The sequence below is a fragment of the Homalodisca vitripennis genome, chromosome 1 (genome assembly GCF_021130785.1).
Source record: "Homalodisca vitripennis isolate AUS2020 chromosome 1, UT_GWSS_2.1, whole genome shotgun sequence".
In the NCBI taxonomy this organism is placed as follows: domain Eukaryota; kingdom Metazoa; phylum Arthropoda; class Insecta; order Hemiptera; family Cicadellidae; genus Homalodisca; species Homalodisca vitripennis.
The window spans coordinates 146,188,814-146,208,968 of NC_060207.1; the positions used below are offsets into that span (position 1 = coordinate 146,188,814).

The following is a 20,155-nucleotide window of genomic DNA, read 5'->3' on the forward strand; positions in this document are numbered from 1 at the left end:
ATATCGGTATTAAATCAAGCCCGGGATTCACATCACGATCGATACACGGGCATATATTGTATAATGGTTTAAACATATTACGGAATCTAGCACCATCACAAGTACAAGCAGTCTTGAGGTTTTAGCAGCGAGTTACATGTACGTCTACATGCTTGATTCTAAGATCTATATAATCTAACTAAAATGTTGCTGTGAAATTATATACATTTTTATTGACTTTTAACTTAATATTTTTAATACTTACAGTAACTCCCAAAATAACTGTAAAAGCTACTAATATAACGCGATTGCTGTTGAACTCTATTAACAAATAATACTGTTGACTCTAGATCTGTAGAATTAGAGTAAGAGGAATAGCAGTTAAATTGGTTCCAGCATAAACTAGAGAAATCTGTATCCAGGAGAAGGTGGATTGTGTGGGACGGGAGGGGGGGGTTACGACCGCGCCGAGCCTGGCAGGGTCAGTCCACCTTGCCCAGTGTCCTGAGTCCGGTCGCAGCAGACGCCATGGGTACCCAGGCCGGGTGAGTGCGAGACCTTGTCCTGTCACTTCTCCCACTTGTTTGGCTCATTAATATGTTGATCCATTAGCCGCTAATGTGTTTTCTGGAGGCCCTGGGAGATACAATTCTTATTATTCCAATTTATTTTCTCTCAGTTCTTTTTTTAGAGCTTCCTTAATTATTCTTTGCCTTTAATTACATCATTTGATATGAATTATGTACGTAAAATTTACAAAATATTTCACCGGTATATTAGTTTACTTCCATTTGTGCCTTTATAAGGTAATACTGGATATTACTACACATTCAGTAACAAAGTAGTTAAGCATGAGCTGTTTAACTGCAAGTTCAAATACCGTCTTCGGTATAACAGTTACATTATGATATTTTGCTAAAATGGCCAATTTGTTTAAGATGTTTCTTTTTAACGATCGAAAATTAAATTATAAAGTTTTTAACACTTACTGTACTGTAAATAACGAAGTAGAAGTTTTCTTCAATATCGGAGACTTATTATACATAGTTTACTGACATACCAGTCAGTTGTTGGCTTCTTTTATGGTTAACATTTTGAATCTTAGTTTCAGGTTTAGTGAATCAAACAAATAAAAATTAACATTTTTCACTTTCGGATTTTTTAACATACTTAATATAGGCTTGATATGACTGAGCAAATATCAATTAACTTTGCTAAATGGTTTGTTCATTATTTAAATGACCACTTAAACGAACACATTAAACTGTTATTTGATTGATTAATTCAAAATAAAACATTAATGGTGTACACACATTTAAAATTTGTAATATTTATGTATAATACTTAACAAGAGGAATAATTTTGTCAACGTTTTGTAAAAATTGGAGAATTTATGTAAATGATCGAGGAGCTGAATCCAACCTTTCTTCCAAATGACTCCAAAATAAATAACCGTATATTTTTATTCAATGTGAAATAAAAGCAAGGTCCACAGCTTCAAGACCAAAGGTGTAGAGAACGTGAGTGTGCCAAGCCAGAGTCACTACGTGGATTGTACAGGGACGCTCCCTTTTTAGGATCTGTTTTTTTTTCTAACTACTGACTAGGAAATCCAAATTATATCATCCTAATTCGTAAAGTAAACGGTTTAAATGTTAAAATGTGTATGTATACATTCTTATACATTTAATATAAATTATAACAAATTATGAAGTCTTCTTGAGTTGCTAAAGTCACTATCACCAAGATTTACTGTAAAACTTTTTACATGTGAGAGATTGAACCACGGTTTTGTTATGAAACATGATATACGAGTACTACAGTGCGAGATATATCATCGCAAGCCTGGGTTGTGGTAAATAAACTTTACAGTTGTTACTGCATTTTGTCTTGAAATATATTCATTAACCTTCGCATGAGTATAAAAGAGTAATTTCTTTTGATAACACTAGTATTAAAATTATGAATTGAGATCTCTTTACATTATTAATAAATAGTAATAAATCTAAACGGGGCCAAGCTTTCTGGCTGGGCTCCTAGGACACCGGCGAATCGAGGGCAGCTAGCCGCCTTACCACAGATTCTAACTGTAATAGTGTGTACTATATAGCAAACATTAGTTGTGAATCCAGACCTATACAGATTACAGTATTTATTGAAGTTATGTGAATTTTTAAACAAAACACAGCTAATGTCTTCTTGTACTTTAAAAGAGGTTTTATCAGTTAATAACATTTCTTTACCTACGGAATAGAAAATTAAAATCTTTAAAACCAAACTAAACGTACGTTAAAATGATACTTTTTGTCGGTTAAAAATAATTAGTCTCAAACAGTAAAGCCATTTAATAACAATTTTGGACTAGTTAGAACAACCTTTATATTTAAGTAATAATCCCTTATTATGTATAAAATGATCCTCCTTTCAGTCATCTACATCTGCGCTTTTCATTTGTTGTGTTCTTTGGTTCCTTCCGATTCATTTTTACAATTTTATGGTACATGTTACAATATTTTGCAGCCGCGCAATTGCTTTTGAAATATTAAAAAACAACGGAATTTCCCGCGCTTCTTATCACAAACACTCAGTTACTTTTCTTATTACCTATCTCTCACCATTACATATCGTAGCACCAGACTTTCGCACAGTTGCCATTACTAAAGGAACAACTACTGTATGAGCATGAGAAAATCAACCACGTCACAATATCAAAGGCACATATTATATTTAGGATTGCCACTGAACAGTATTAACATCGACAAAAATACTCTCTTATATCGAACTTAATACGTATATATATGGTTTATTTCATTCTATGGCTATTTTTTATTGACAGTTTAATGTTTAATGACTTATTGTTCACCATTTTGAGTAAATAGTGGCATACCAATTTAATGTTATTCCCTAGTGTTATAATAGATTTAACAAAATAACTTGTGCGTGTTACTGACATCAGTGCCTGCAAACTCAGATGATACCACTACGATACACAGCTGTACCGTGTGTTGGTCCAGGAGCCATCTCACCTACAGTAGTTAGATGAATTTATCAGTTTTAGAAAAGCAGATCTTTTGATACTATGGTCATAAATAGTGGATCTTTGAGGCGTTAGCTAAACACATTACAATTTAAGTAAATTAAGGACCATTTAAAGATTTTGAACATAGTTGACACGACAAGAACGTTCATAATCTTCGAATAAAGTATCTATTTGTTGTAATACAGAGGCCTTTTAAATCGTATGCTGCGAGTTTCCCTTTCAGGGGAGGATTCACATAAATGTTACACAGATTTCGCCAATTTCGTTGTGTTGTGACAGCTGCATTCCGAGTATGCAAAACTAACTAAACAGAATGCTGAATCTTATACGCCAGGAATGGAATAGTATACTTGTTACGCAGGTATACGTGCCGAGTTCAGGTATTTAATATTTGAACATTGCTATTATTCTGCAATTGATACATCATTAAGATATATTATCAAGATTTTAGTGTCAGTCCTGTTGCTATTCGCAAGAAGTAAAAAATAAAGGTCTTCTAAGAACTGCTAAATATCGAGATCATATCTCGCAACTCAACTGGAATCAATGACGATATAACAAGATTTAGGTTTGTCACTGTGGCTTCAGATATAACCTGAACCCGTAATCATCAGTCGGATTGGTGAACTCAGTAGGGAAACTTGTTTGCCGACTACAGGTATCAGGATCTTAATACTCTTATTATCATGTCGAGAATCAGTTCCACCTCGGGCATACACTAAATAGCTCTCTCTCTCGCTCCCTTTACTTTTCAAGCACCAAGGTATACTATGCATATAAAATGTACTAAAGTTTAATTTTATGGTAAGAAACTAAAAGTTGAAGAATTGTGTCTAATGAAGTAGATAAAATAAACAGACCAGTCCTAAAATTATACCTGAACTGGTATATTTATTAGATCATTCACTTGTAAACGATACCACACTCCGAAGAGACCAGGTTAGGACTATAGACTCACTTAGCGAATGAGGAATGTTTGCGGAACAGGCGCAACGTTACAGATGACGGACTAGCAGCGGACCAGCCACGCTAGATCAGTCATAGTGAAGCGAGTTTTTTCAAGAAGATTGCTGTTGTGTAATTGTGTTGTGTTGTGTAGAACATGTTGTGTCATGATAGGGTCTGTAATAGCTCTTATTACGTGCGTGTTATAGTTTCAACGGAAGTTTAAATTGCTTTGGATCTCTATCAAACTCTCAGGATGTCTGTCATATTTAATTCTCTTTTCCAGATGTGTGATATATTTCTTATGCGATTGGAACCTGAACAATGTTACTCAAAATTATCCGTTATTGGATAGGAATTTTCTTACAAGCCATGGCCTTAAACAAAAATAACTTTTCATTTAAAAAGGGGAACTTATAAAAATTACATCATACTCTCAACTATAAAGCATATAATTAAATATAGTATTTAAAATAGAGCTCATATAAAATGCAATTTTATAAAAAGAGTAACGCTTGCTTACTAAATATTTGTTTTAGGAAGATAGCCCACATAGCTTGTACGGCAAAAACTGCCAGAGATAATAAATTGTTATTGTATTTAGAGTTGCTACCATTATATCCTTCATCATAACTATAATAAGTCTTAAGATAAGTAAAATTAAACTAATATAAATAATCATTTGCTTTCTTTAAACTATAACTTGTTATTATATGCAGCTATAAATTGTATAAGTAAGTGTTAAATCATGATATTCAAATGACTCCGAGAAATATTCGTCGATAAAGACATAAGAAAAGTAATGAATTGTGACTGAGAAAAAAGTTAGATATGTTGTATGAATACTGTATTTTGACAATGTATTTAAGCATAAAAGAAATATATTCTTTTTGTAATTTCTTTAATTTTTGTCCTTAGTATTTAATGCTACATTAACCTTCCTGCTGCTCTCTTTAATTTAGCGTTTGTGAAGTTAAACAACTTTAACCTTGATTAAAGCTCATAAGTTGTCACACTAAACTGATTTATCATGTATATGTTTTAAATAATTAACCTTATTTTAAGTTATATTTGAGTAATGTGAAAGGTCATGTGATGTTTTGGAGCTCTGATTCAATTTTGTTTTCTTCAATAACGATATGTCTCAATATTGATATAAGAGTGCTTACGACAAAACCTAAAATTTCGTTGTAATTTTGTATTAAACATTTTAAAGATTTTGTTTGAACCATGTTGTATTATTTAATAAAGTAGTACATACATACTAGAGGTATGAAAGTATCGCGTAAAGAAACTAGTATATTATTATAGACAGTGGTTTAGAAAAGAATGTCACACACAGCAAATTAATAAACGGTTGGATTGGACAATTTTGGTATCAGTATATACATTTTTTACCACTCTACATTGCATAATTATAGTTTTAAAATAATAACGGCAAAATCAAATCTTTGCCAACTTTGCAATCTATAAATAATTCTGGAAGTCTTATTTTAAGCTAATGGTTCAAATCTATCCAAGTAGTTGTGTTAAAATTCTTTTCTATGTTTGATAGTAAAATGTAACTTTTTAATAACAATGAAGACATAATAGTCACATTAACACTGCCTTCTGTGGCAAGCCAAAATTATCCCAAACTGAAAAGAATCAATAACTTGACGTGAGCTACATAGTGTCAAACAGTATTATATTATCAACAACTTGTTTAACTCGTTTTTGTATGACATAAACTTTATTTGGGTCACTGTGAGATAACCATTCGTAATGGCTGCAGACCAAACCTGAGTAGTTAACGCACTATTCTTAATCCATTGTTCAACGTTGATTGACGTTTGTGTGTATGACATAAACTTTATTTGGATCACTGTGAGATAACATTAGTAATGGCTGCAGACCAAACCTGAGTAGTTAACGCACTATTCTTAATCCATTGTTCAACGTTGATTGACGTTTTGTGTATGACATAAACTTTATTTGGATCACTGTGAGATAACCATTAGTAATGGCTGCAGACCAAACCTGAGTAGTTAACGCACTATTCTTAATCCATTGTTCAATGTTGATTGACGTTTTGTGTATGACAAACTTTATTTGGATCACTGTGAGATAACATTAGTAATGGCTGCAGACCAAACCTGAGTAGTTAACGCACTATTCTTAATCCATTGTTCAACGTTGATTGACGTTTTGTGTATGACATAAACTTTATTTGGATCACTGTGAGATAACCATTAGTAATGGCTGCAGACCAAACCTGAGTAGTTAACGCACTATTCTTAATCCATTGTTCAACGTTGATTGACGTTTTGTGTATGACATAAACTTTATTTGGATCACTGTGAGATAACATTAGTAATGGCTGCAGACCAAACCTGAGTAGTTAACGCACTATTCTTAATCCATTGTTCAACGTTGATTGACGTTTTGTGTATGACATAAACTTTATTTGGATCACTGTGAGATAACCATTAGTAATGGCTGCAGACCAAACCTGAGTAGTTAACGCACTATTCTTAATCCATTGTTCAACGTTGATTGACGTTTTGTGATACATATGGGAGTGAGTGCACTGGAAATTAATAATAATGCAGGAAATAATTTATTTTACAGGTACTGGGACAACTTTGTTTCATTTACACTGAATGGAGAGATCCAGAGAGGTAAATATCTCAGTTGTTTATTGTTTGGAAATACTTAAATTATAAACGTACTGTGAGCAATTATGATATAATCTATATATTTACAAATAATCACAATCCAAAATGGAAACTTAAACTGAAATGGTAACTGTTACAGTATCCTCACTTCCCGGAGACACATCTCTCAACACTTACATAAGAGAATATGCAAAGCTGAAGGGCACCAAGTTCATGTGTCGAGAAGGAGGATGCGGGGTTTGTGTAGTCAGTCTACAGTTTACTCATCCTGCCACGGGTCAGCAGAGAGTCGTTTCTGTTAACTCTGTAAGTACATTAAATATGATCTCTTAATTTAAAATTGATTTTATGTAAAAAATGTTGGTAAATGTATTAATAAATTCAGATATACCATTTCTAAGACGTTTTTGCCATAAATTAAAAGTGAAAATCTATGGAAGTATCTCATAGCAGATATGTGTTTAAGTTTAGTTCATTTATTCCGATACAGTAAAAGTGCTATTGTATATAGTCACAACACTGAGATCGAATTGTAGACCAACGCTATACATTAGGACACGTTTGAACATTATACAACATTATATTCATGTATCAAATTTTGCGTTTTAGGCGGCAATTGATTCTTAGATTATTTACAATCATATACTTACTTATAATCCAAAGATGTCAACAATAATATTTTGGAATTTCTTACATTTTTGTCGCCATCTCCCATTTTACTATGCAATTCTTAAAGAATGTTATATTATCTAAACGATTAAAAAACTAATTACCATAAACTTTGTCAAGTTCTTACCCATTAAATCTTAAAACTTTCTGTTAGATTAAATTAGTTTCTTTAAATCTTATGTTGAAATCTCAAGACAAAATTAGTTATTCTTTTTCGATACTGATAGAATCAAAACTAAGTAGCACTAAGTAAGTAACAGTTTAGAAATTGTTATAATATAATTTAGTATGATTTTACTATTACATATGTTCATTAAAACCAATGCCTTAACGATTTTGTAATGAAGTATACTGTTTTAGTGCATGTTTCCTGTTTATGCTTGCCAAGGATTCAAAGTAACAACTGTGGAAGGCATTGGGAGTAAGGCTAAAGGTTATCACGAAATCCAAAGTAGACTTGCTCACTTCTACGGTACCCAGTGTGGCTACTGTTCTCCAGGATGGGTTATGGGTATGTACAGGTAAATGTGTTTCATTATTTTTTATTTTATCAATTCCATAAAACGAGCACTAAAAAGACTTGTATATTTATAAAAAGGTAATGTTCAATTATATTAGTGTTCTTTACTGTGTTTAGGATTTCACGTGCCTCCCTTTTATTAATTTTCTTAGAAATCCCAGAAATTCCTCATTATACTATTGATTTATAATTAAAAACGTAGAAGCTTCCAAAATTTAAGCAAAAGTGATTAAAGCAATCAATGTGATGTTTTCTCTGTGACAGATGGCTTTATGAAACTATAATAATAAAAATAAACATTTTACTTAGGTGGGAGAGGTTATTAAGCAATTAAAGATGAACCTAATTGAGTTAAAAGGCGACTTTACTAGCGGTCAATTTATTATAGCCCACAGGAGAAATGTTAAACCTCGAAGTAAAATAGATAGACTTGTATGTACCTTCATCGACCTTGAAGTTGACTGTATAAAAATGAAGTTTCATGCACAGTTGTGGTCAGTTCGTCCTCGAGAAATTCTGCGGACAGGCATGTCAACATACATAAACATTAAAAATACAGCAAATTTTACATTATAATTTTTCAAAGGAACCACCATGTTTAAGTACAAATAATATGAACATAATGTAATAATCAGTAGAATAGTGAAGTATGGTTCTCGGTACTTGAGGACATGCATTTCCTCGCTATTCCTCATCGGTTCACCGCTCTAACCTTGCTTTACTTGTCGCTCACCTATACTTACTTTCCTTGGTCTGTCTCTGAACCGATGACAATTAGATCTCAATCTTAGAGGAAATAAAATGAAAATAATGAAATTTTAGCTTATAAGATGTTGTTTTCGGTGTTAATACTTGGTATAGGTACGTTTTCTAAGATGCTGCTTTAGCATCACATAGTATGGAAATGTCTATACGATATTTTTCTCATGCTACATAATAAGTATTGGTAATTAACCATAACAATATCTAAGTTCTAAATATGAAGACGTTAATTATAGCTGAAGCTTGAATTACCTCCTCTCTACTTCTAAGATGCTGCTTTAGCATCACATAGTATGGAAATGTCTATACGATATTTTTCTCATGCTACATAATAAGTATTGGTAATTAACCATAACAATATCTAAGTTCTAAATATGAAGACGTTAATTATAGCTGAAGCTTGAATTACCTCCTCTCTACTTCTAAGATGCTGCTTTAGCATCACATAGTATGGAAATGTCTATACGATATTTTTCTCATGCTACATAATAAGTATTGGTAATTAACCATAACAATATCTAAGTTCTAAATATGAAGACGTTAATTATAGCTGAAGCTTGAATTACCTCCTCTCTTCTTCTAAGCAATTTACTGCCTAAAAGCACCATAACCAATAACAATTTAGGTGCAAATTATTTAACTGAACTTGATTTATTGTTAACTCATATGACTTGTTTCACAAAGTTTTCTTTAAAATCTGATAGCACTGTTTGGCGCTGAATTGAAAATTATTACAGTATACTGATTTAGAACAAAAGAAGGGACAGAAACTAAGGTACTTATGCCTGCCTATAGTTTACATAAACTTCATAACTTAATATTGTATAAATGTGATAAAATTTAATAGTTTCTATGTTTTACAATTACATTTATTTCAGCCTTCTAGAATCCAATCCAAAAGCTACCATGAAAGAAATCGAAGACTCCTTTTCAGGGAATCTTTGCCGTTGTACTGGATACAGACCGATACTTGATGCTTTCAAATCCTTTGCTTCTGATAAAAGCAGTGAGCTGGAGAAGAAGGTCACAGACATTGAGGTAGGAAAATGTCAGTATCAAGGAATAAAAGTATAACGTTAAAAACCTGAGGTACTATAATTACAAGATGGTTTTTTTATTATAATACCACAATTACTAACTACATCGAACGGTAGGATGAAGTTTGTTTTTTGAGGGGTAGCTTGATTTACAAATATTTACGGAGGAATTCAATATTTTTTTATTTACAGGATTTACTAAAAGTCTGTCCCAAAAGTGGCATTGTGTGCCATGGGAAGTGCAAAGATGAGCAAGCCAAGAGAGGCCCTTATGACTGCGTAGAAAAAAACCAGCAAAGATGACAGTGACATTGAGTTCCTGGAAGTAGCGCTGGCTTTAACGTCACTGAGACTCGAACTCCGGGGTGGGTCTCAATGGTACAAAGTGTCTCAGGTGGATGAGATATTTGAGATATTCGGGATGGTAGGTGGTTCCTACATGCTTGTGGGTGGAAACACTGCTCAAGGTGAGTGTGTTGGATTTCTCATTCTCTATTTTAGATATTCCCGTTAAACTATTATAGGTTTGATTGAAATTTACTATTTCATGTACTAACGTAAGAAACCAAATAAACAAAATAAACTAAAAATAAAATAAAAAAATCATGAACGGTTTATTCTTAATATATATATATATATATATATATATATATATATATATATATATATATATATATATATATATATATATATATATAAATCATGCGAGGATTTTGTGAACCCCAGATACGGCAGTTCTGTTTATTAACAAATCCATTCAATTGGAAGTGCGCTTCATATATATATATATATATATATATATATATATATATATATATATATATATATATATATATATATATATATAATACACCAGCGCTATCTCTTAACTCAGATCTACAATTCGAAGCCTTAGATTGCTCGGCCATCCGCACTACCAATGTAACTAATTAAAACAACAAATTAATAAAAAAATATTTTTATGAAACATCTGCAGTGGCCCTTTGCAAGCATGAAAACTACGTTTAAAAGACAATGTAGAACTTTTTGATTTAAACAACATGAAGGAATTTTCAATCGTTCATATGTCATAACTTTGAATAGGTCATAAGTTTATAAAACGCAAGTTTAATTCAGTTGGGTATTTTACGTTGTCATATATGTTATAAAGTACATGTACTATCACTGTTTATTTAGGAATACTGAAGGACAGGCCGCCTCCCGACGTGTACATTGACGTAAATGGAGTAGGATTTTTGAAAGCCCACTCGTTCTACTCAAACAACTTGTACGTCGGGGCAAACACCACCCTGTCAGACGCTATCGTTCTGTTCAACGCTGTGGCGGAGGAGAACCCCGGATACTTCTCCTACTTGAAACAGCTGGCCAACCACATAGAGAAAGTTGCTAACACGCATGTTAGAAATGTAAGTCCTCATTAGCTAAAACAAACTATAGAATTTTATTTATTCATTACTGTAGAGTAAACTATACCGTTAAAAACATGTAATTATATATGATATATTGTATTGTGAAGTGTATTTTTCGTGAGGCTTTTATTAAAAAGTGTGTTTTATTATAGTAACATATCCACTAAAAATACTATAACATGTTATATATAATTTTTATGAGGAATCCAGAATGATAAATATTTATATATCAACTCATTATTTTAGAAATAAATATGCGTATTGTCAGAAGAAGGTATATATGTTTTAGTTTACCGCAAAGGGCTTAACCGTGTGTTTAAGTTTTTCTTAAGGAGATAATAAATATCATTCTTTGGAACTTGAAAGCGTCGTGTTTTTTTGCGACACATAAAGATAGGACGTTTCCGAAAACACGTTATTCTTTCAAATTATCCATGATCAATTATACATTTTAATATATATTTGGGATCCTATAATCTTATGGAATCTATAACACGTTCAAAAGGGATCATAGAATAAATCTCCACTAATTAGATCAGTATTTACACACCAAAACTGATATTAATGATTATTTTAGTTATAAAGCTGTTTATAACTATCATAAACCTTAATACCAAGTAAAAGGTGATTCAAAAAGAGCGCCGGTGTTGATATATCAAATTAAGAGATTTATTTTAATGAAAATCTGAAATCAAATACATAAATATGTTCGTCTAACCTTCCGATTTCATGTATGAAAATAATGTCATGCATGTGTCCTCCTCTGCTACGCTGGCACGCAACAACTCTGTCCATGACTGCACGAAAAGTTTCCACTTCAATTTGGCCGACAACCCAACGAATTTCCTCCTTCAACTCATTGATGGTTCGGGGTTTATTAGCATAAACTAATGACTTTAGATAACCCCAAAGATGAAAGTCACAAGGTGTTAAGTCACACGACCTTGGTGGCCATTGATGGTCGGAATTACGAGAAATGACGCGATCCTGAAAGCGGTCATGGAGCAACACAATTGTTTCACGGGCAGCATGGCAGGTGGCACCATCCTGCTGAAACCACAACTGGTCAATGTCTATGTTATCCAAATGAGGCCACAAAAACTCCCTAATCATCGTACGGTATCGGTCTCCATTCACTGTCACAGCTTGCCCTTCCTGATCTTCAAAAAAATAAGGGCCGATGACGCCGCCCGACCAAAAGCCGCACCAAACTGTCACTCGTTGTGGATACATTTCCCTTTCGTTAATCATGCGAGGATTTTGTGAACCCAGATACGGCAGTTCTGTTTATTAACAAATCCATTCAATTGGAAGTGCGCTTCATCACTGAAGATGATATTCATTGCGAAGTTTTCTTCCTCCTGCGAATTTCTCAATACCCAATCAACAGACTGTCGTCTATTTTGGTGATCTGCCACTTTCGATTGTTGCGTCAGCTGAATTTTATAGGGGTGATATTTGAGATCGTACCGAAGAATTATCCGTACAGAAGAACATTTTAAACCCAATTGTTGAGAACGGCGACGTATTGAATTCGCTGGGCTAACAGCCACACTGTCACGAATTACCTCAATGTTCTGTTCAGTTCGGGCACAACGACGACGTCCAGAACTTTTGAGGTCGACTGTTGAACCCTTTTCTTGAAACTTTTTCATGAGTCTGCGAACTGTTGATTCATTCGGTGCTTCATTACGTCCTAGAGTACCGCGAAGTCGCCTAACAGTAGCCGCATAACTCTCTCCAATCTGATAAAACGTTTTCACTATTAACACTCGTTGCGCACAAGTAAACTTTTCCATGGTTAGACACAGAATGCACTAATGAGAGAAATATCAGCTGCGTCAACAATCGGAATGTAGTCAGAAATAGAATCAATGTCAAACATTGCTGCCAACCGATAAAATAAAATTTACCGTTCTTTTCAAAACCGGCGCTCTTTTTGAATCACCTTTTAGTTAGCAGTAAATAGTCCTAATACCGTTGACTTCTCTATACATAAATAATGAGCCGTTTCTAAACAACAGGTGGGAACGATTGCTGGAAACCTATCGATAAAACATCAGTCCAGAGAGTTCCAGTCTGACATATTCTTGATACTTGAAACTGTGGGCGCTATTGTATCAATTAGTAAGTATAATACTTTGATTTTGCATTTTTTAAACTTAAAATATGTTAAAGATTCAAATTGGAAATATATATAAGTAAGGGGTTGAGTCTTTATATATATATATATATACAGAATTGGATTAAAAAAATCCTGTTTCCTTCACTATCCTTCCATCGTCAAAAATAAACTTGAAAAAAGTATACAAAATTGTTAGCATAACTGGAATAGAAGCCGTACAATCTGCTCATTAGACTTACTGTGGGCTAGCAAATTATATTGCTACTCCCGACTTTATAGCCCTAGAATTCACGTATTGGCATGCAATTACAATTAACAATTAGCGTATGTTAACATAATAAAACTTAAATTTGTTTTCCTAAAATCTGTGTTAAATTAATGTTTATTATTTCTTTAACTTTTAAGAAGAATAAAAGCAAAACAAATTAATTTTTATATTTTAATTATATTCTTTAATGACAAATAGATTACTCAGTTTATACCAATTTTATAAGAGATTGACATTCTTCATAAATCCAGCTGTAACAAAGTCAACGTTATTGAAGAATGGTTTTACGCGTAACCACAGCGTATGCGTACATCACAAACCTCGTTTTATCTTCCCCGATCATCATGTTAAAATTGTATCTATTATTAAGCAATAGGCCCCATGATGCATGATTACGTTTTACCTAACTTATAATATTACTTCAATTGATGATGTGTCACAGATCAAATTTTTCTATAATTTAATTTAACATCATCAAGGACGTACAAATTATAATAATCTTTAATAACTTACATTGTTAGCAGCAAAGCTAGAAAACGTACTTACTGGTTCTGTATAATTTAAAATCATAGTTTTGTTACTATTAAAAACTTCTGTTTCAAAAACCAAAGTCCTAGAGGGGTTGAGTCTTTTTCCTTCGGTTCGAAAATGTAGTGTTTCTGCAATACTTTGTCATCAAGTAAGATGATGGTTGCAGGAGGGGATAATGAAGCAATCACATTAATGTCACTGCCGGCCTTCCTAGAGACTGACATGTACAAGAAGGTGATCCTGCAGATAGTGCTACCGCCACTGAATGCCAATTGTTACGTCGTAAAAACATTCAAGGTAAGTAAAGTTCATGATATGGCACACATCAATCGTAATACACTAACTTATGAATAATGTATATTGCTTTAGAAAATGAGGGGAGAGACATAGAGATCAAAGCCGAAGTATTCTAAATTTCTTCTTGAGGCCTAAAGATACTTACCAAACACTACTAAGAGTCTTATATATAAATTCCTCCCGTGTTTATGTACGTTTTTCTCAAAAAAGCCTACCTTTTTGGGGTAAATGACAAATGACTTAGATTTCTCTAGCTGGTGTTGATCAAAGTGGTTGGGTATCTAAGTTATTTGTTATATACGGTAATAGTTATATACGAGTAAATATATAGACTTTCGTGGTATGTTGAGAAATGATGAATTAATAAACCTTAGATTCTTGGTTGAACAGCTTACAACCAATTTAAATATTAAGATATGGGTATGATATAAAAATGAGGAAAGATTACATGAATTTAGATATAAATATTCTAATCAGTTTATTTATTATTATTTGTATTTATGAGAATGCGATTGTAAACAATGCACATATACAATAAAGGAGTAAAGAAGAAGTTTTCAGGAGATTGTAATTTTACAGATTGCTCCCAGAGCTCAAAACGCTGTTGCCTATGTCAACGGTGGCTTCAGATTTTGTGTAACGAAAGAAGATGGTTTCCGAGTGGTAGAACATCCAAATATAGTGTTTGGAGGAATAAATCCCTCTTTTGTAAGTATATAAAATATTCAATTGACTTATTATGATGTCGAGTAATTAATGTATGAAATCAGTCAGTAAAAGTCAAGGAGTTAACAGTCAATGAATTTAATTAAACCTGTATTTTATTGAAATGCGAGTATGTTCTAAATGCTCCATATTATTTCGCTCACGAAGTGTTTATTAAAAAAAAAAAAAATATAATTATAACCGAAAATCTATACAACCTTCTTGATACGAGGTTTAGAATGATCAAATACTGATTTTAGAAACATACAATTTTTGAATAATAGTTTCTCAATACCTATTTATTTCCTTAGATTTTAACGTGTGAGAATAACTTTATTGTTATTATTATAAATGTTCTTATTTCAGATCCACGCTTACCTGACAGAAAACTACCTGAATGGCAAGCGTCTACTGGACGTATCTACCTTACAGACGGCTCTAGGTATTCTCAGCAAGGAAGTACAGCCAGACTACAGACTACCGGACTCAAAACCTCAATTCCGGAGAGGCCTCACTCAGGCTTTGCTGTACAGGGTAACAATATTGTATTCATGGGTTACACGTATTGAGCAGTACATATATCTATCTTCCCCCACTCTCTTTCGTCTTTCTCACTCTACCCTCTGTACACCCCTCTCTCTTTCTCTTCCACCTAACTGTCATCAATCTCCCCCCTCTGGTTATATATGTATATCTATATTTTCATCCATTTCCAGAAAATTCTTTTGGATTATAAAGCACTTATTATATTACAAACATTCTACTGAGCGTTAGGTCCACATGGACATTTTACTTTGTGTGATTAAACTAAATAAAATAGAAACATAAATGTTTTTGAAAAGATAGTTTTCGCTTGCAAGACTGCTTCAGTGACAGCATTGTAGGAGAGAATCCATGATAGTTAGGTGCTCTTGCCAATGATGTTAAGGTAACTTTACTACAGTTACCTCTAAAGTGGATCCGTAAGCACTCGGGGTGGTGAGAATATTAGATGGAAAATTAGAAGTGTAGTCTCAAGTATATATATATATATATATATATATGCATCTTCCTTAATATATTTGTTGTATAACTATATATATATATATATATATATATATATATATATATACATGTATATTATGTCTGGAAACACCCAAATATATCCTTTAATAATTTAAATATAAATTTGAAACCTCTTACAAATAAGATTGGGCATCTACTTTTTGAAACAATGTTTTGTTATGTCACACCAACGGGGATGCCGATATCGTGAATATTCAGTGGAAGCCTATACCTTGTGATACATAATTTTAAAGGTAATAGCTTACTGAATTGAATGCCACAAACCGCATCTCAAGGGAATTATTCTGTCAGAAAATAGAGCATTTTTAGTATTGAAAATTTACTGATGTTCAACAATGTAATTTTAACATGGTTCTTGCCACAAAATGTGTTATACTAATCAGCATTTTTTTAAATGTTCAATTAAAATAAAATAAACAATTTATTTTTAAGCTGGTTTCATTAGTACAAATTTACCAGTTTTTATTACAATGAATAAAAACTTATGAGTCACTTTCTCTGATTACTTATGAATCTGTACTTGGTGTTTTCCAGTCAGCAGGAAGGTTTAAAGAGACAAAGGTCACTAGCCTATGAGAAACATTATTGTGTTATTAATCATCTGGTCTACAGGTTTCAGTTTGTTGAGCATGGAGCTTTCACTAGACAGGTCTAAGCTTGGGAATTACAAATGGACAAAGGTCATATCATTCCTGTCGAGTTAATCAGTGTCTCTGAAGCATTGCTGTCAACAAGTTATCTAATTACAGTAGTTCAGTTTTTTATTTGGCATTTTAATGGAATTGTCTGAAAGAGAACGAATTACTCTGTTGATGATGCGAGGATATGGCGATCGTCAAAGATCTTATCGGGAAGTTTGTAATTTGTTTAATGACACTTTATCGTTAAAATTAGGTGCACTTTCCACGTACAATATCGGATTCAGGTTGTCCTGAGCCTGAGTCCCAACAATGTGAAGTCGCAGTTCCGCAGTGGAGGAGAAGATATCTCGAGACCATTGTCTTCGGGCAAACAGGAGTTAAGACACAGACAGCGATATACCTCCACTCTACCAGCCGTTCCCCAAACTGGAATCACTTATTCTATGTTGTATATTCAGGTAGTCCTGAGCCTGAGTCCCAACAATGTGAAGTCCCAGTTCCGCAGTGGAGGAGAAGATATCGCGAGACCATTGTCTTCAGGCAAACAGGAGTTAGACACAGACAGCGATATACCTCCACTCTACCAGCCGTTCCCCAAACTGGAATCACATATTCTATGTTGTATATTCAGGTAGTCCTGAGCCTGAGTCCCAACAGCGTGAAGTCCCAGTTCCGCAGTGGAGGAGAAGATATCACGAGACCATTGTCTTCAGGGAAACAGGAGTTAGACACAGACAGCCATATACCTCCACTCTACCAGCCGTTCCATAAACTGGAATCACATATTCTATGTTGTATATTCAGGTAGTCCTGAGCCTGAGTCCCAACAGCGTGAAGTCCCAGTTCCGCAGTGGAGGAGAAGATATCACGAGACCATTGTCTTCAGGCAAACAGGAGTTTGACACTGACAGTACTAGACCTCCTCTCTACCAGCCTTTCCCCAAACTGGAATCACTTATCCAGTGCTCTGGTATGCTTACTCACGTAATCTGCTTTTATAATTAAAACATTTTGATACTTTGATAATGGAACTTACAATATTATATTGTTAGTTAAGGTTTATAAACATCGTTGTAATACTGAAATTATCAATTCCAGGGGAAGCAGAGTACGTGTATGATATTCCGACTGTGGGAAGTGAATTGTACGGTGCCTTCGTTATCACTAAACAAGGACCTGCAACTTTAGACGGCTTGGACCCTTCTAAAGCCCTTGTGAGATGAATATATTTGGTGTCTTCCCACTTTTATCTTGCTAGTTAATTACAAATATTACAAATGTCTTACGAAGTGTAATACTAAACAACACTATTCATGTTCATTATAAATTACGGTTTAATTTAAATAAACATGTGCATTATTATAAAAAAATAATATTTGTTAATAAAAAAATATGGAAAACTATGTGCAGGTATACAATTCATTTTGAAAAGAGAAAGAAGTAAAAAAAACTAAAAAAAACTTTCTGTCAGTTGGTACTACATTTTATACGTAAATAATTTAAAATAATGTTAAATGATGTAGTATATCTTTTAGCCATTTGTTAAAATAAAATGAAATACGATAGGGTATAATACAGAACTAAATATTTTGTAAGCTCATGTTTTAACAGTAATAATAAGTGAGTGGAATACTTCATGTTGCTGATATGGAATCTATATTAACTATGCATTTTTTTCTATCTGGATTAATTTTCTGATATATTTATAAATATTGTACGTGTTCCAAAATTGATGTGATTTCTTTTTTCAGAAAATACCAGGTGTAGTAGCCTTTTTCTCCGCCAAAGATATTCCCGGGGAAAACACTTTCACACCTTCACACCTTTTCATTCCGGACAAAGAGAAGGTGAAATTCTTTCTAGAAAAGTTAATTGTTATGGGCACATTTAATACCCCTAGTAATTTAGAAGAGTAGAATTTTAGTATACACAGTGTAGTAAGTAGCCTAAGTAGTTTAGAATGTCTTATAGAGTTTTAGTTTAGGGCAAATAAGAAATATAGTCTTTTTAAACATTAACTATATTCTTGAGAACTAACAGTTTTCTGATAGTTGGTTTTGAATATGTCAATCTAAAGAAGCGTGACCTTAAACTAGCTCAACTGAAGATCGAGATATTTTTTTACGGAAAATATATACAGTCATTTCATGAAAACATAGATGTTTTCTTATACAATGGGAATTAGCTTGCACTTACAGTACCAGATAGGTAGGCTATTCAGTTTTATACAATGCAACAGTGATTATTACAATCATCGAATCTTAATAGTTGTATAAACATTGTAGCTATTACGTTTTAAAGTTTCAATATTATAGCTAGATTTCTAATGTATATTTCAGCTGTTTGCTGATAGTGACATTCTGTTTGCTGGTCATCAAGTTGGAGTATTGGTGGCCAAAACTCAGGAACTCGCCGACTTTGCTGCGGAACATGTAATCATCCGATACAAGGACAAAAAGAAACCAGTTCTTGATGTTCGTGAGGTTGTAAAGAACAAGGACACCTCAAGAATGTTCCTAAGGGCTACAAGGCCACCGATTGTTCCAATACGTATGTACTATTTGTATTCTTACAATACCCATTGTAATCTTGTAATGAGTATAACTAGAGAAATCTTTAACAAAATTGTTTATAGGCTTAGAAAAACACAATCATATATAATTTTAAAACGTATTTTTCAGCCGTTGTCTCTAAAGTAATTAAAGGAGAGTTTAAAATGGACACCCAATACCACTTTATGATGGAGACTCTCTCTTGTGTGACAATCCCGACGGAGGATGGACTTGACGTCTACTGTACAACGCAATGGCAACAAGTTGTCCAGGAGACGATAGCGTTGGTACTCAACATCCCCGAGAACAAGTAAGATAACTTGTTTCACTTCCTGTATTCACTCACTTGTTTGAAAAATATCAATCACTGTGATTAAATAAGTATTATCTACGCAAACTCGTCAATTTGGTTCAGTTCAAATTTCTCTTCACACATATTCTACAAAAATTCAAATATTAAAAAAAGGATTATTATATTAACGAATTTGTATATAAACGAAACTTATTTGGTACTAGCTGTTACCCGCGGCTTCGCACGCAATTTTTAGAACCGAAGTCCTTATAAAAAACAATTATGATGTAATATGATGGGAGTCCTACAAACATTTTAAAACGTAAGTAGGCATACATCAGGTAGATATTATTAAGTTCGTGGTAAATAGTATCAGAGTTTGACTTAATTATTATATCATGCTTGGGACGTGTAGGAGCATTTCTGGTTCTAATTAATTATATACATAACGTCACAGCTGAATCTGCCTTGTCATCCCGATCAAGAAAACACAAATCTCGGATCACACAGATCTCGGAAACTTTCTTTGGTCAAAAAGCGTATATTTCCAGTCCTTGTCATATATTTCAGGTCTAAGATATTTCCAGTAACATAGTAGAGTTTGCCTTGTTCTGACGAAGACAAAATATATATAGTTACATAGGACGGAGATGCCTACTTC

At 33.3% G+C, this 20,155-nt stretch overlaps 1 protein-coding gene across 1 annotated transcript in view; it reads left to right on the plus strand.

The window, feature by feature from the left end:
* Nucleotides 1-470: 470 nt before the first annotated feature.
* The window catches only part of LOC124353562 (indole-3-acetaldehyde oxidase-like), a 38,641-nt gene continuing 18,956 nt past the window's right edge, over nt 471-20,155 (plus strand). The window contains 18 exon segments of the mRNA XM_046803460.1: nt 471-524; nt 6,575-6,624; nt 6,761-6,927; nt 7,651-7,811; nt 9,451-9,610; nt 9,802-9,913; nt 9,915-10,076; nt 10,786-11,015; nt 13,043-13,145; nt 14,109-14,239; nt 14,819-14,947; nt 15,311-15,478; nt 17,109-17,271; nt 17,459-17,620; nt 17,749-17,864; nt 18,402-18,497; nt 18,990-19,200; nt 19,332-19,512. Coding sequence (XP_046659416.1) covers nt 508-524; nt 6,575-6,624; nt 6,761-6,927; nt 7,651-7,811; nt 9,451-9,610; nt 9,802-9,913; nt 9,915-10,076; nt 10,786-11,015; nt 13,043-13,145; nt 14,109-14,239; nt 14,819-14,947; nt 15,311-15,478; nt 17,109-17,271; nt 17,459-17,620; nt 17,749-17,864; nt 18,402-18,497; nt 18,990-19,200; nt 19,332-19,512 — 2,519 coding nt within the window. The 5' untranslated portion in view covers nt 471-507.